This window comes from Podarcis gaigeae (assembly GCF_964106915.1).
Source record: "Podarcis gaigeae genome assembly, chromosome: 11".
Lineage (NCBI taxonomy): Eukaryota > Metazoa > Chordata > Lepidosauria > Squamata > Lacertidae > Podarcis > Podarcis gaigeae.
In genome coordinates this window covers 34,716,123-34,732,101 of record NC_139687.1, presented here as the reverse complement: position 1 = coordinate 34,732,101, position 15,979 = coordinate 34,716,123, and the positions used below count along the sequence as shown (strand labels likewise).

At 43.6% G+C, this 15,979-nt stretch overlaps 1 protein-coding gene across 1 annotated transcript; it reads right to left on the bottom strand.

Moving 5' to 3' along the window:
• Positions 1-997: 997 nt before the first annotated feature.
• PTCD2 (pentatricopeptide repeat domain 2) lies at positions 998-15,974 on the bottom strand. Its single transcript, XM_083703316.1, has 10 exons — positions 15,856-15,974; positions 13,864-13,956; positions 12,329-12,458; positions 11,149-11,266; positions 9,448-9,526; positions 6,779-6,870; positions 4,798-4,911; positions 3,524-3,598; positions 2,002-2,115; positions 998-1,280 (listed from the first exon to the last, which is right to left on the bottom strand). The coding sequence occupies exons 1-10, from the start codon at positions 15,959-15,961 to the stop codon at positions 1,056-1,058; spliced, it is 1,146 nt and encodes a 381-aa protein (XP_083559442.1). The 5' UTR covers positions 15,962-15,974; the 3' UTR covers positions 998-1,055.
• Positions 15,975-15,979: the final 5 nt, after the last annotated feature.

Here is a 15,979-nt window from a genome sequence, read left to right as displayed (position 1 = left end):
GAGTCCAAGCCATTGCAAACACAGACTGAGCAGGAAGACCAAACTGTTGGCTGTGGATTGTGGAGTTCCGTGGAGGTAGCTATTGAGATCACTGTGATTCTGAGATGGGAGGCTATTGTTTATTTTTTGTTCTACTTGTATTTTTATCTTGTGAAATGCCCTGAGTTCTTCGGATGAAGGGTGGTAAAGGGACCCCTGACCATTAGGTCCAGTAGTGTCCGACTCTGGGGTTGCGGCGCTCATCTCGCTCTATAGGCTGAGGGAACCAGCGTACAGCTTCCGGGTCATGTGGCCAGCATGACTAAGCCGCTTCTGGCGAACCAAAGCAGCGCACAGAAACGCCGTTTACCTTCCCGCCGGAGCAGTACCTATTTATCTACTTGCACTTTGACATCCTTTCAAACTGCTAGGTTGGCAGGAGCAGGGACCGAGCAACAGGAGCTCACCCCATCATGGGGATTCGAACCGCCGACCTTCTGATCGGCAAGTCCTAGGCTCTGTGGTTTAACCCCCAGCACCACCTGCGTCCCTTTTATGAAGGGCGGTATATAACTTTAATAAACAAGGTGCTGAGTTAGTGACCCCAACCTATTATTTTATTATTCTCTGTAACCTTCAATATTTTCCCCCAATATGATCTAATTTTATCACATCTCCATATACCTTTCTTTTCCATTTCTAACACTTATCAACAAGATTAGGAAAGATTTCAGCTAAACACTTGGTGTTTGGTACAAGCAATAAAGTATCTTGAATATTGTCAGAGATAATATAGAGATTAGAGGGGGGCGGTCTCTGTCATTCACCATCTGTGATAACATGTTGCATCAAGCAGTAACTGTTTTCCCCAGGAGGCTGAACAAGCTTGCTTGCAAGGTGTCTTCTTTGAGCAGACCTAAGTCTTTCCCTTATTTGTTTGGTTGCACAGTGTCCACTCATACAATTTTGTTTGGAGCATCATAATTAATCCCAGAAAACACACCAAGTGAAAACCACGTTTCTAAGCCAGGGAGATGTTTTATTGGGTTGAAATTCTAACAGGGGAAAGGCTGGATCTACTCAGCCAGGAGAGCAGAGTGTATAGGCTTCAAAGTCCGACGGCTGATTTGGTTCAGCTTGAGCAGCTCCATGGGGCGCCTCTTTGTGCGCGGCGGCTGACACAGCAAGTCATCCAGAGTCTGAGAAATGGTCTGTCCTGAGGCTTGCAGCTTGGCGACGATTTCTTCAAACTGGACATGGAGAGCTGGGCTGTCTTCCAGCTTCTCTCTGGCTGTAGCCAGCTATGAGAAAACAATGGCAAAGAGATCAGCAACTAGAAGCAGAAACATTACCTTATACACACCCACACTACACCTCTTGACCTTCTTGGCTGATCAAAGATCAAAAAAGAGGGTACGATCCAGGGTGTGGCCAATCATCTTTGTGGGAGGGAGTAGACCCAGCTGTCTTGAACATATAAAACAATGGAAGCAGTGGGTTCCTGGACCCAGTGGCGTGTGGTGAATTTTTTTGTTGGGGGGGCAGTTAGGGCCAGAGGTGTCCGTTTGCGAAGGTGTTTTTTTGTGTGTGTGGGCTGACATCACGTGTGTGACGTTGTGATGTCACACAAGTTAGCATCACACCTCCTTCCCTAAGCTGGGCAGACGCTTCCTGGGCTTTGGGAAGGTGGCACCAGGGGAACATTTAGGGGCCTATTCTAGTCCCCCTGGTTCACTGACCACACACCACTGCCTGGACCCATGCCATAAGGTCAGGGAAACGTTTTATTGGGTAGAAGTTCAGAATAGGGCATACAAGGGAACAAACATACAGCAAAGATGGAGATCCTGTCCTCCATATGTTGCTGGTCTACATCTCCAGTCATTACTGGCCAATCTCCATGCTGGTAGGAGATGATGGGAGTTTGAGTCCAACAACATCTGGTAGGTCACACATGGCCTACCTCTGCTATGAAGACTGTTGACAGTCACCCACTGGCTTCCCCAGTACCCATCCACTTACCACTTCCATACAGAACTCTGGTTTTTTCACAAAACTTGAAACACTGGGCTCTGAAGCCTTTTTCAGTCTCTGGACAAGGTCTTCCAGGTCACCAGTTGCAACCTGAAGAAGAATCTTGAACAAAACAAAACAAAACATTAATGAGTAAAGCTTTAATAAGCTCTGGATTAGGTAAAAACAAAACACGCCCCTGAAACCTGAAAGGTCAGAAGGATGGATTGTTTTCCCCACCAAACATACAGATCTTTTTTCCCCCTTCCCCCTTTCTAAGAGCCATGATGATTTGGAATAGTTAGTAAAAGGGACAGTGGAAACAGACAAATACTTTGCGCTTGTAGATAACACAATGGCCCAAGTGAAAGAAAATGATTTTTTTAATACTTGGTTTAAAAAAACAAAAACAAAAAACAAACCACTGGTAATGTTATTGTTTTATTCTTTTTGCATACCACTTTTACATTAAAGAGGCATATAAACGTTGTGGAATTAAAAAAAATAAAAGCATGAAAACGGCACATTCTCTAAGGAATCCCCCCTCCCCCAAATATTCTGTGAGGCTTCCCTGGAGAGGAAATGTGCCTAAATGAAATTAAATAAATTACTTCGAAGGAAAATGGCTTTGCATGCTGGATGTAGAGTAGTATGTTCTAACAAACCAAGCCAGAAGGATTATGAATTATATACTGTGGAGTCGGACGTGGGGATGCCTGGGAAAAGAAGAAGCAGGGCTTGCTACTCATTTGGCTAATTGCAGCCTGTTTACTCCAGTCTTCTGCTCGCCTCACTCACTGCCGACAGCATACAGGCGATTTGTATTTTTCACTTTCATTTACTCATCCTTTCCGCAGTTTCCCATCCCCTCTGCCTTCCTCTTCCTCAGTTCTGCGCCAGCCACCATCTGACTCTGTTGCTCTATTTATTTCCCACATTGTGCCCCCTTCCTCTGACTTCTATGTTCATGGGCTCCTTGCCCCTGAGAGTTTAAGTGCTACCATTGTCCCCTCCACACTGAGCTTTCCTGTTACAGCCCCTCCTGTCTTACAGTTCACAGTTCCACTGTCATGGAATGTTTAGTTGACAACATGTTTGAATATATTTCGTAAGATCACTGAATTAACATCCATCAGCATCAGTGGCTTTGCATATTACAAGATAAAACTTCAAATCTTTGGTTATTTGTATGTAGAGGTGAGGAGGAGTAGCTAGGTAGCCGTTTATAACATACCGTTTGAATTTAGAGGGTCTGTCAAGCAGCAATCCTAAAACTGTTTGGAAATAATCCAGAAAACCCCCAAGAGAATTGGATTTTTTTCCAGAACAGCATCAAAAGAATTGGCATCTTGTGTGTCTAAAGTTGTTCAAAGCAGTGGACAACCTTCCTTTTTAATTTTAATTTTAAAAACCCACACATTTTTTTATTAATTAGTATTATTATCATTAATTAACTAATAAAATTTCTATGCAGCCCAATGCATTTCCCATTCATGGCTCAGGAGTAACATACAAAATCCAGCAGACTTACTGTCAGATTAGTGCAAACTCTGCTTTCTGTGTTTATGATGTGAGAATAGAAGGAGCGAGCCCTGGAAATATCATTCTAGGAAGAATAAACAGAGACAATAAATCAAACTGTGCACGTAAAACAAAGCTGTGCTCAGCATTTCATTAAAGTTGGTAGAGTGGTGCCTCGCAAGACGAAATTAATTCGTTCCGCGAGTCTTTTCGTCTTGCGAGTTTTTCGTCTTGCGAAGCACGGTTTCCCATAGGAATACATTAAAAATCAATTAATGCGTTCCTATGGAAACCGCCTTCAGACCAGGTCCGGGGACAGTCTGTCCCCCGACCTCTTCTGAAGGCCGGCGGGGGGCAAAAGTCTTTGCTTCCCCCCGCCTGCCTTCCCGGAACAGGGGAGACTTCTCCGCTGTCCCGGGGCGATCTTAAAATGCTGGCAGACGGCAGCGAAGCCTTCGCGGAGAAGCGGAGACTTCTCTTAAAAGCCCCCGGGAAGGCAGGCAGGGGGGACAAAGACTTTTGCCCCCCGCCGGCCTTCAGAAGAGGTCCTGGACCTCCTCTGGACTGCCTTCAAAAGCCATCCGGGATAGTGGGAAGCGCTTCCCTGCTTTTAAAATGCTGGCGGTGGGGAGCAAAGCCTTTCGGCCCCCGCCGGCCTTCAGAAGAGGTCCAGGAAGGCCGGCGGGGGGGGGGGGAAGGCTTTGCTCCCCACCGCTAGCATTTAAAAGAGGTCCCCGGAGATTTCCCTATGGGCTTTCTTCTTGCGAAGCAAGCCCATAGGGAAATTCGTTTTGCGAAGCGCCTCCAAAACGGAAAACCCTTTCGTCTAGCGGGTTTTTCGTCTAGCGGGTTTTTCGTCTTGCGGGGCACCACTGTATTATTAAGGACCTCACAGCTATACAGCACGTGAGCTTGGATTCTTTAAGATCTCTGACTGGGGACTGAGTATCTGATTTACAGAGAGACGGACTGACTGAGGTCCTTCTTTTTATTTACTTTGAGTTTTCAAGCTGATGGGCTATAATAAATGCAGTTACAGTTTTGATTCCTATCCCAACAAAACGGGTACCGTAGGAAGCTCTCCCCGCTCCCCCCTAAATAGTTTAGAAAATGATGTATGATGCATATGACATACCACAATTGTTTATGTAGTACCAGTGTATTCAAGTTTCTCTAGGAATGGGGGGAGAAATGGGTCCAGGAAACTAGAAAGCCAGGAGTGCATGTTATTGTTACATGCAAAGACTCCAGGAACCCTGACAATAAATCAAAACCGTCCAGTACCTGTTTCAAAGCAAATACTACTGCAAAGTAGTAAACTCTTCTTGATATATTGACTCCTTTGAGCTGCCCCTCTTCAAGTAACGTAGTAAAAATTCTTCTGGACTCCGAGTTGTTCTGTAGAATAAAAGATTTCAATGCATTAATGACTCACAGTTCAGATCCACGGGATAAAGACACCGCCCTACTGCCTGAGCGCCAACAGTTAAGGTACTTCAAAGCTTTCCAGAAAGTTTACACTAGACACACATGCAGACCACTGATTACAGAATTTGAAAATGCGATACTTTTTAGACTCCAATGCCAAAAGTGATGAGCATTCCATCCTAAAGTTGCATGAGGTGGAATGATGGGCTGTGGAAGTTTCAGCGCTTATTTAGACTTGGAATAGAGGGAAGAAGGCACTTCCAGATGCAGAAAGGAACATATGTGTGTGTCTTTGCGGAATGTAAGCTTTATTTACTAGTACAAGATATAGATGTTTATGCATACTAGGGATTAGCTCCTTACATAAAAAGAAAAAGGTGAACGCAACAGATTCTATTAACCATTCCTACATAAACATTTTAAAGTGCATCTGAGCCCAGGGGGTAAACAGGAATATGCTCTTGTGTATCACGCGCTTTATTTGTGAAGTAGTGAATAAATATCTGGACATGTATCTCATGCACTTTTCTTTGCCTCCCAATCTTTTTAAATTTTTTTAAATTAATTTGGTAAACACGGAATGTCTCCCAATTTTAAAATGTTTATAAGAACATAAGACCAGCTCAATGGCCCATTTAATTCAGCATTCTGTTCTGACAGTGGCCAATCAGATCCTTAGAGGCAGCCCAGGACCTGAATGCAACAGCATTTGGTAAGTTTAAATGATCTTAAAAGCTTCCTGTTCTAATCAAAGCCTCTTGGTTGAAACATAACCCTTTGCCACTTATTTGGTTGTAAACCATAATCTCTTTAGTCAAGAGCAGTCTTATTATCGACTGCTGGTTGTCATTCTTTTCATTGTTCAACTGTATTGCTTGTGCATGCCCTCTCTTAAGTTGCCGTAAGTGGTGCGTGCTTAAAATACGAGATATAAACTTACTAAAAAAGTTGCTAAGACTGTTGTGTGTCTGATACCCAGGCCAACTGCCTGCCTAGATGGGGTTGCACCCCCTCTGAAGGAGCAAGTATGTAGTCTGGGGCTATTCCTGGATAAACCTTAATCATCAGAGATGCAAATGACCTCTGTGACTATACCAGCTTCACCTGGCACATCAGCTATGGCCATTTCTGAATCAGGAAAGTCTGGCCACTTTAGTCGAGGCACTGGTGACCTTGAGAGTGGATGACTACAATTTGCTCTATGTGAGGCTGCCCTTGGAACTGGCAGCTCCAGCCAGTTCAAAAGGCAGCAGCTGGACTGCTGATGGCTGACAGCATGCAACACCTCTGCTAAAACATATGCCTGGCTGGACCAAATTTAAGGGTCTTGTATTAATATACAAAGGCCCTAAATAACTCGGTCCCAGGTTTACATTAAGGACCACCTGAGAAGAGCAGTGAGTTGTTCCCTGTGGTTCAGAAGTCCAACTAGTTTCAACCAGAAGTCAATAATTTAATGTCACTGGTCCCATGCTATGGAATACTCTTCCAGCAGAGATTTGACCAACATCCAAACTGATAATTTCCACTTATCTATTGAAGACTGCTTACAGGCCTATAGAGTGGTTTAAACTTTCTCAGGGTGAGCCAGTCATGCTTATGGTTATTATTAATGTATTGTTTTTAATATTAGTTTTACGGTACCTGACTGTACACTGCCTCCATATATTACATTCATTATTTTTTGGAAATAAATATAAATCAATAAGTAATATTCCAGAAAGAAAAGAAAAGAAAAGAAAAGAAAACCACCTTTAGGTTTTACAGCATTTCCAATATTCATCTTTCTTGTATTAAAAAACCCTAGAAGCAACTCTTTAACACAATGTGTTCTTACCAGCTTGTAGCATATCGCAACTGCAAGCAAATAGGTATCACTGCTGAATTTGACACCTTGTCTCTTCATTTCTACCAGCACTTCCAGAGCACCTGTCAAACAGACTTTCAGTTATTGTTACTTCCATCATTTTCTGATTAGCGTATTAAGTGCTAATTAATAACACTTCTGAGAACCCTAAGCTGAGTTCTGAAAAATAATTATCATTTGTAAAAAAAAAACCAAAACTTTGCAGATGAGATGCATAGCACTTTATATAATCCACTTACTAAGGCTATGCAAATTTAATGGAAGTTTTATAGTATGTACAACCAAAATAGGTGAATATACTAGGTATACCAATTTTCACTGATTAGGTTTTTAGCCAAAACAAAAAAATTCCTTCCAGTAGCACCTTAAAGACCAACTAAGTCAGTTCTTGGTATGAGCTTTCGTGTGCATGCACACTTCTTCAGATACTTCTTCAGATACTTCTTCTTCTTATCTGAAGAAGTGTGCATGCACACGAAAGCTCATACCAAGAACTGACTTAGTTGGTCTTTAAGGTGCTACTGGAAGGAATTTTTTTGTTTTGACTATGGCAGACCAACACGGCTACCTATCTGTAACTAGGTTTTTAGCAATTGTGATTTTGACAGAACAAAATGCCATACAAACTATATGCTTGGAGTTGAATCTAACTAAATCATTGCACACATAGAACAATTTGTACAAGCACAACCAAACTTCCCTTCCCTCCCACAAATCTGCACAAAGGTTGGGGGAAGCCCTGGAACTGGTTTTAAGGGTGCACGAGAGGGTAATGATTTAGCTGGATACAATGGTTTCATCCTAACACACCTAAAGTAGCACACACAAATTAGGAAAGGTGGTCAAGGGCCTTTTTAGACTGTCATAGGTTTTAGCGCATTAAGGCTACAGTCCTAGGGCTTGCTTCCAAGTAGACAGACATAGGATTGCACCAGTGATAAGTGACAAAGATAATAACCTCCCTCCTGCCCCCAACTCAATGATAGCAATGGTTTTTAGCAACTAGCATGGCATGTTCTGGGAAAGGATCCATTTCGAATCACTCATGATTATTTGAAGAAGAAAACTGCACATTTTACACAAGCGCATCAACCTCTCATCAATGACATGATGTGCATGTTCTTCATACGAGGAAATTACGGTGGCCAGAACTGTGTCCTGTTTGCAAAGAGTCCAATGCAGTAGTTTCGAAGCTTTGGGAATTTGTCTCCAAAAAGCTCCCTCCCTGTTGTCTTCTGGAAGACAGATTAAGGGAACAACCCTACTCACAAGACTACCTCCCAGGCTGGACTCCCTCGGAAGGTGGTAGACTCTCCCTTTATTGGAGGGTTTTTTTTAAACAGAGGTTGGATGGTCATCTGTCAGGGATTCCTTCGCCTTGCAGGGGGTGGGATTAGGTGACCCTTTGGCTCTACAGTTCTATGATTCTATAAGAAGCGGGCATCAAGCAAGCCAGGATAAGTAAAACTGGCATACCAGGTCCAAACTATGTTTGGCAACAGGCTGCTGCTGCTCTGCCTAAACCTGGCAGAGAGAAAACAAGCCTTCTAAACAGTGCTCTCTGCCAGGTTGCCAGGTCATGTGACTGAGCTGCACAGGCTTAGCCTAAGCCCCGCATTCCCCCCCCCCCCACCATGCCCCCACCACACTCCCTTTGGGGGATTTGCATCAGCCTTGGCCAGATGAACCCCAGCTGAGCTGGGATGAGCAAATTTCACTGGCAAATCACACATCATCAGCTGGGCATCACCACCGGGGACTTAATGCCAGCTGAGCATGGAATCAACCAGCTAAGCTTGAGATCTGTTCCATCCTAAGCAGCTCATTGCAGTGGATATTGCCATAGGATTGCTCCCTAAGATGCTTCTGATTAAGAAAACCTTCTGCCACTGAGCTACCGATTTCTTTGGTTCTCTACTGTTTTTTTCCTGATGGTTGTTGTAACTGTACTTTAAAATTGGGGCTTTGGTTTTTATCGTTTTGAAAATACGCACAAAGTTCTGAGATGTTATGAAAAAAGGAATACGATTTTAAATAAACACACCCCCCCAGCATGCAGCTCCTTTGTATATATGCTTCCTCAAAAGCTTGGTGGCATTTTCTCCCAAGTCTGTGTACGGATTGCAATCTTTAGGTTGCAATCCTATGCACGTTTGCCTAAAAGTTAACTCCACTGAACTCAAAGCATCTTGTCTCCAAGTAGACAAGAAGATCACACTGCACATGTGCGAGATGGGGTGAGGGTGAGAATATGTGGTGTTCAGAAAATATAGCATGTTTGCTTGCAGCGATTAAAAAATTCCCAGGCTCATGAAAGGCATCTGCTTGGCTGAGAGCAAAGGCAGGAAGTTAGAAGATGAAAAGTGTTACCAAAAAAGATCCATAAAAGCCCTAATCATGAGTTGTATGATTACATTTGATGAGAGAGATCAAGTGCTCAATGAGTACTCTTCAATTATATTTGCAAAATGTGTTTCAGCTCTTTTAACACCCATGAGTGATCACATCAGGTTTTGCCAGCTCAAAAGATCAACCAATTCAGTGTCAATTATAGCACTTTAATATTCTATTTTTTCATATCAGAAAGACAGTTTCGCTGTCAATAATATATTCCTTTTTAGGGATCTTACGCTACTTACTTTCATAATGACCTTTTGTAAAGAGCAGATCCATCAAAATATTGAATGATGAGCTTTCTGAAAAGAAGCCGTGCAAAGCCTGAAGAATATAAATAACGTCAGTTTGGGACAACCCACAGATATTGGTTATATCAACACCCAAATCATAGTTCAAACTGAAGCCACTGAACCCTCAAAGCTTGGGAGGCAAAATTAAGGGTCTTAAAATTTCATTTTCAAACTCCTGACAGTTAGCATTCTATTAAGGCCTGTAGGAGACAACAGCTTCAAAACAACAACTTTTTAAAAAAAAAATTCCCCCTCCCATTTAATTAATGCAAACCTTTAAACTTCTTCTTCATTTATCTTGTTTCTCTTTCTTTTTTTAATTTAAAAAAAATTCTCCTTTGATCTCACTCTCTTCATTTGTGCTTTTTGAATAAAGATATCTGCTTTGGTTAAAAAATAAATACTGCAAATCTTTTGCTAAATAAACAACAACAAATAATATTTAGCACTTCCTCCAGTCTTCAGGATTAGCTTTCAGAAACCACAAAGCTCCAAAGCCCTTTGGGTTCCAGCCTTACAGCTCCACATTAAGAGAGAAAAATATGACGTTCATGCTCCAGTGATTTTATTCCTACCATTTAAAAACAATCCTTTGTGAGAATGGGAAAGATCCACAAGGAAAACGGGAATTTTCTTTCCACTGCAGCACAAGCTGTTTGCTTGTTTATTCATATTACATGATGACATGTAAACCATAGCAGAGGGTTTCCCCCCCACACACAAATGGGTGTTAATGGGTCCACAGAGGGGGAGTGGGGAATTTGCATTCCTTGGCCTGATTTCATGCAAGCAGGGGGAGTGCAGAGGGAGAAAAGGAGGTTGGGAGGAAAAAGCCATTGAAAGGGGTGAGGGAAGTGTAATCAGTTCAGAACTCTGGTAAGAGCAGAGTGACCGTCTCCCAGAAGCCTCTGTGCTTATTATTTATCTACCGTATTTTTTGCTCCATAAGACGCACGTTTTCCTCTTAAAAACTAAGGGGAAATGTCTATGCGTCTTATGGAGTGAATGTGTGGTCCCTGGAGCTAAATTGCTGGAGTGTGGCATGCTCCTGAGCTGCACTTTGGGGCTGGCGGGGGAAACCCGGGCTTCCCCCTCCAGTCCTGGGAGCAGTGGGCAGGCTGCGATCAGATACCCCACGCTCCTGAGCAGCTCTGGAGTAGCCAGCAAAGCCTCCGCAGGACAGCCGGATGAAGGCGGGATGGAGGTTTCACGGGCTACCCCAGAAGCCAGAACAGCTGCGCAGCGCTCCCTCTAGCTGTTTTAGCTTCTGCCTTAGTGGCGCAAAGCCTCCGCAGGGCAGCGGGGAGCCACACTCTTGCGGGAGGTGGGGGGAAAGCCAGGAGGCTTGCTTTCGCTGACGCCAGGAGGGCAAGGGTAATTGCTGTGCACCAATCCGGCTTGCTCTCCTGGCTTCAGGGATAGCCCCACAAAGGCTCTTCGCTCCCTCTTCGCTCAGGAGGCTTTGAGCTGCTTTCTGATTTCTTGTTTTCCTCCCCTAAAAACTAGGTGCGTCTTATGGTCCGGTGCGTCTAATAGAGTGAAAAATACAGTATATACTTTTCACAAGTACCAATGGATTTAAGGGAGCTGGTATAGGGAAGAGTTCCCACTGGACTAGAGAAGAAAAGAGACGGGCATGTTTCTGAATTCTACCTGGTCTTTGATGAGCTCCAGTGCCGTTGCTTCAAGATTCATTTCATAACACAGCCTCATAAAAAGAGGACCAAATTTGAAACCACCAAAGGCCACATTTTTGTTCTCAGCATGGTACCTGTAGAGAAGACATGGAATTTGTTGTGTGTGTGGCAATCTAGTTTTAAAGAGCAGATAAATGCAGAAACAAGGTAGTCTAAACGAAAGGAACCTACATGCACAGAGTTGCTTGCTGCCTGCTTGTATGTGACTAGAAAACCAATCAGAGCCACTGCACAGAATTACCATGTGATGCAACGTAACAAACAGGAGAAATGATATCTTTCAAGATCAGGCCCAAAACATTTTGGCACCTGAGGTGAACAAGAAAACGGTAGCTCCTTCCCCACCAGGGAAGAAGGGGTTAGTGAAGAGCTACATCGGGAACAACGGGGGAGTGAAGATCTGCTGCTCCATAGATTCTGCCGCCTAAGGTGGTTGCTCTACCTTGCCTCAAGGGTGGGCCAGCCCTGTTCAGAATTAATCCTTTGCTCTGTCATAGGCACAATACTAATTTTGGAAGATGGCACGGGATTCTAATTAATTATCTTCTTCTAGTCAGTATTTCGTGTTTCACAACATCTACTTGCAGATTGAACAGTAATACTCTTCCCAATTTGCTGTTCTTCATTGACATCAGAGGCGTTTATTGGCTGATTCAACCTAATCAACTTGATTAACTTTATGATAAAATTGCATTTGCTTCACAGCAACAGCATTTCAGGATGACAAACCTGGATAGGCAGCCACAAGCAAATCATGTTACTTTACTTAGCTTTAAATGTATTTGCCCAGTGGGTACTAGTCAACAAAATATTTCTGCCAGCACACTGGGATCCCTGTATGCATGCCCTATGCCATCTCAATTTTGTTCTGGAGGGTTTTAAGGGGTACAAGGGGGGAGGAGACCATGCTGTTGCACAAGTACAAACCTTTGCACTGATGGAAAGTCCACCTTAGTGCTATGTTGAATACAACCCAATGACCTCAGGCATGGACTGAAAACTCTGAAGTGTAACTGTATAAAGGCTGATCCTGTTAAAAATATCAAAGTTCCCTACTAACTGTCGCATGGTCCAGGATATTCTGGACTAAAGGAAATGCAAAAGAAGGAACTAGAATCTCTTCTTCTGAATTTTACCTGTATATCACCCTCTTGACTATTTCCACTTCATCTTTCGTCTGGCACAAATGCAGCAACAATTTCAATTCATCTCTGAGAATTAGCATATTTTTCGCTAACTTGTCTTCAATAGTTTTGAAATATGTGTCTGAAACAGAATTAATAGAATATATTTATTTGTATTCAGGTTATATAGAAAAATCGTACTGTCAGTTTACATGCCTTGTCCCAGTTACGGTAGTCATGGCCGGATTAGTTGTAGAGCATATTGGGTTTCCCACCCACCCCCACAAAAACTTCTGCCCTCACACGTCACATTGCAATAGCTTTGCCCTTAAGCAGTGATCATCTACTGGGGGCAAGTCTAGTGCCTGGACCCTAGTGCCTGGGTGATGCCCAGGAGGGAGATGAACCCTTGCTCCCCAGCCAACCACAAAGGACATTTAGCACATACCGTATTGACCCAAATATAAGCCACACTTTTTCCCCAAATTCCTACTGTGAAAAGTTAAAGTGCAGCATATAGTTGGAACCAAGCGCTGCGTGCCCATCTCCTGACACTACCTCCCTGAACAGGGAGGCAGGCACACAGCACGCTCAGAACTGGGTGCCAGTGCCACCCGCCCTCCCATCCCCTGTTCAGGGCGGCAGTGCCAGGAGGCGGGCTGCATCTGCAAATAAGCCTTTAATTTAAAAGGTGTGACTTATTTGCGGGTACGTCTTATACTCGGGCTAATACGGTATTTACTCAAAACAAAGATGGAAGCTGCAGTTTCCCACAAAAACCATGCCCTCTTTTGAGAACATGTTTTGTTTTTATTGTCCGATGTTGTTCTGGCAGGGATGTAGTCCAGATGTTGATGGACTACAATTCCCATCATCCCTGACTATTTGGCCCTGCTGGCTGGGAATGATGGAAGCTGGAGTCGAACAAATACCTAGAGGGACACGGATTCCCCATCCCCACACTACAGTATTACTGTGATGTTAAAATACTCCTAATAAATAAATAAAGAGACGTTTGAGCATACACCAATTACGCCAAGGACAGAGAGCATTACCAAACACCAGAGAATTCCTCGGTGTACAACATCTATGAGAAGCCTCAATATGGCTTTTGCTCTGACCCTGTGATGACTAGCAAAACCGTATCTGATAAGCCACTGATTGCCTTTAAGCTTTGCAACATTAATTTGTGAATGGTTAAGAAAAGCATACACATCAGGGGTGGGGAATTGGACGCTTTCAGGATGTTGTAGACCCACAGCATCTGGGAAACTATGGGTTCCCCACCTCTGGTATACACGAAAGGGCTACCTTTCTTTTTTCTTTCTCTCTTAAGATTTTTATTAGGTTTTTTTCATGATACAGTACAGAAAACTAATGTAAATTAAAAACAAAAGCAGCTACAAAAAATAAGGGTACAGAATCCTCTCGTAAAGGTTGTTACCACCCACAGAAGGTCACAGCCCCTCCCAGCTCTCACCTGGGATCTTTTCTTTCTCCTCCCAGCCTCTCAGCCTGGGAGACCAACATTTCCCTGAAGGGCTTACCTTTCTCGCCATATAGTTTATATCCCACTTCCAGCTTATGTTGCTGAAATGCATGTAATTGCAAAACATCTTCTGTTAACAAATAGCGTTTGGCTGAAAATGAAAGGGAGGAAAAGAGAGATATTCAGAATACACCATACATTTAAGGTTTCAATAACAGTATCTATTTAAACCTTAGGCTGTGTAAAGGAAGTGGATGCTTTGTACTGTGTATCAGTTTCAGAAATGCTCATACTTTTACCTACTAACATAAAGGAGAATGGTGGGGACTCACATCCCTTATGCAGATATAATATTCTTCTACTCAATGACTGTAAACGTTCTCTTGTAATATTTGAATAAGATTAGAAACTCTGTTCTAACCCATAAAAGCACATCACACAATAAATATCTGAATATCTGAAGAAGTGTGCATGCACACGAAAGCTCATACCAATAACAAACTTAGTTGGTCTCTAAGGTGCTCCTGGAAGGATTTTTTTTATTTTGTTTCGACTACGGCAGACCAACACAGCTACCTACCTGTAACAATAAATATGTTTGCTTTTCTGTATTTTTATTTCTCAGGTGCAGACTTATATTGACTGATGCCTTCCTATCCTTCCTCACTTATACCTCCTGCTTTGCCCATGTTTCACCTCACGGTACATGCCTTTTGAAAGTCACAGCTGAAAAACACCCCTCTCTGCAGCTCCTGTTCTGCAAGGTAAGTAGGCCTGCTCCAGTTAGAGGATTCCCTTGCTAACTGTTAACTATTTCAATAACTTGTCTGAAAGAAAGATATCACAGACTGGCCATCATGGACCAAGGAGGCACACCTATAATTAGCTTCCCTTTGTCTAACTACCACCAGAAGTGATCATAAGCAAGCATTAGCCCTCGTAAGCCAGAACAGAAAAGTATAACAGTGCACAGGGCTAAAAACAGCTTAGAATCATAGGCTAGTAGAGTTGGAAGGGACCACGAGGGTCATCTAGTCCAACCCCCTACAATGCAGGCAGAAGGGAAAAAAGTTATGCTGAGTAGACAGCCGTGGTTCTACTCAGAGTAGAGCCACCAGGTCATAGCCAACGCTGCTGCTCCACTAGCTCAGCAGGCTTTTTCAGCTAACACTGGATACTACATGTATCCTATACTAGCCTTGAAAATGTTTTTACTTTTCAGTTGCTTCAGGATGTTTCATGGGCAGCAACTAGCGAATGCAATACAGTAATTAAATATGCTTATGCATATGCAGAGGGAGAAACAGCGTGCTCCAGCACTGAACAATGTCCCCTTCTGAATTCACTGGGAAAGGCAGCATTTATTTCAAATGCATTAAAACTCTTCTCAAATACGAAACATGCTGGGTTAACATGTTGGTGCCTTTTCACTCTCTGCCGTCTGATGGAAGATCTCTGTGGATCTCATAGGCTGTACATACTTCAGCAACAGGCTCCAACGCAGTCGTCACCTAGGGCTAGTTACAGGTAGGTAGACGTGCTGGTCTGCCGTAGTTGAAACAAAATTAAAAAAAATTCTTCCAGTAGCACCTTAGAGACCAACTACGTTTGTTATTGGTATAAGCTTTCGTGTGCATGCATCTGAAGACGTGTGCATGCACACGAAAGCTCATAACAATAACAAACTTAGTTGGTTTCATTACTGGAACGAATTTTTAAATTTTGTCTCCTAGGGCGTTCCACATTCATCCCTAGGTGATTAAACAAGAGAGGAGAAAAGCCCGGCGCTTGAAACACGCGGAGCGCAACCACGCAGCTTCCCACATCCTAAAAGATCTTGGGTTGAGCATATCAGGCCTTTCCTACGACGTCACGTTCGGGACTACAACCCCCAGCGTGCACCATTCCGCCACAGTAAAAAACTTTGGCTTATGGTGCCGCAGTGGACGATGGGATATGCAGTTCTCCGATTCCAAGGTCGGCTCGGCGCGTTCCATAGAGCATCCCTTTCTCTCCCCTGCAGCCTCCCCACCTGTCGCCCTTCACGCACCTCCTTGCGGGCAGCTCAGGCAGCCGGCCGCGACGAGCGTGCCCCGCATGCAGCGCCGGACGGTCTCTCGCAGGATTACATTGGAACTGCCCACTGCCGCTGCCATTCTGCCCTCGGAACGTAC

What these genes read in the sequence shown, in the direction of transcription:
- PTCD2 (XM_083703316.1), bottom strand. Translation starts at nt 15,961, where the DNA reads ATGGCAGCGGCAGTGGGCAGTTCCAATGTAATCCTGCGAGAGACCGTC. An exon ending in GTCAAGAGGGTGATATACAG is followed by an intron (nt 11,267 to 12,328) that starts GTAAAATTCAGA and finishes TCTTCTCTACAG; the next exon opens with GTACCATGCTGAGAACAAAA. An exon ending in TTGCGATATGCTACAAGCTG is followed by an intron (nt 4,912 to 6,778) that starts GTAAGAACACAT and finishes TTTATTCTACAG; the next exon opens with AACAACTCGGAGTCCAGAAG.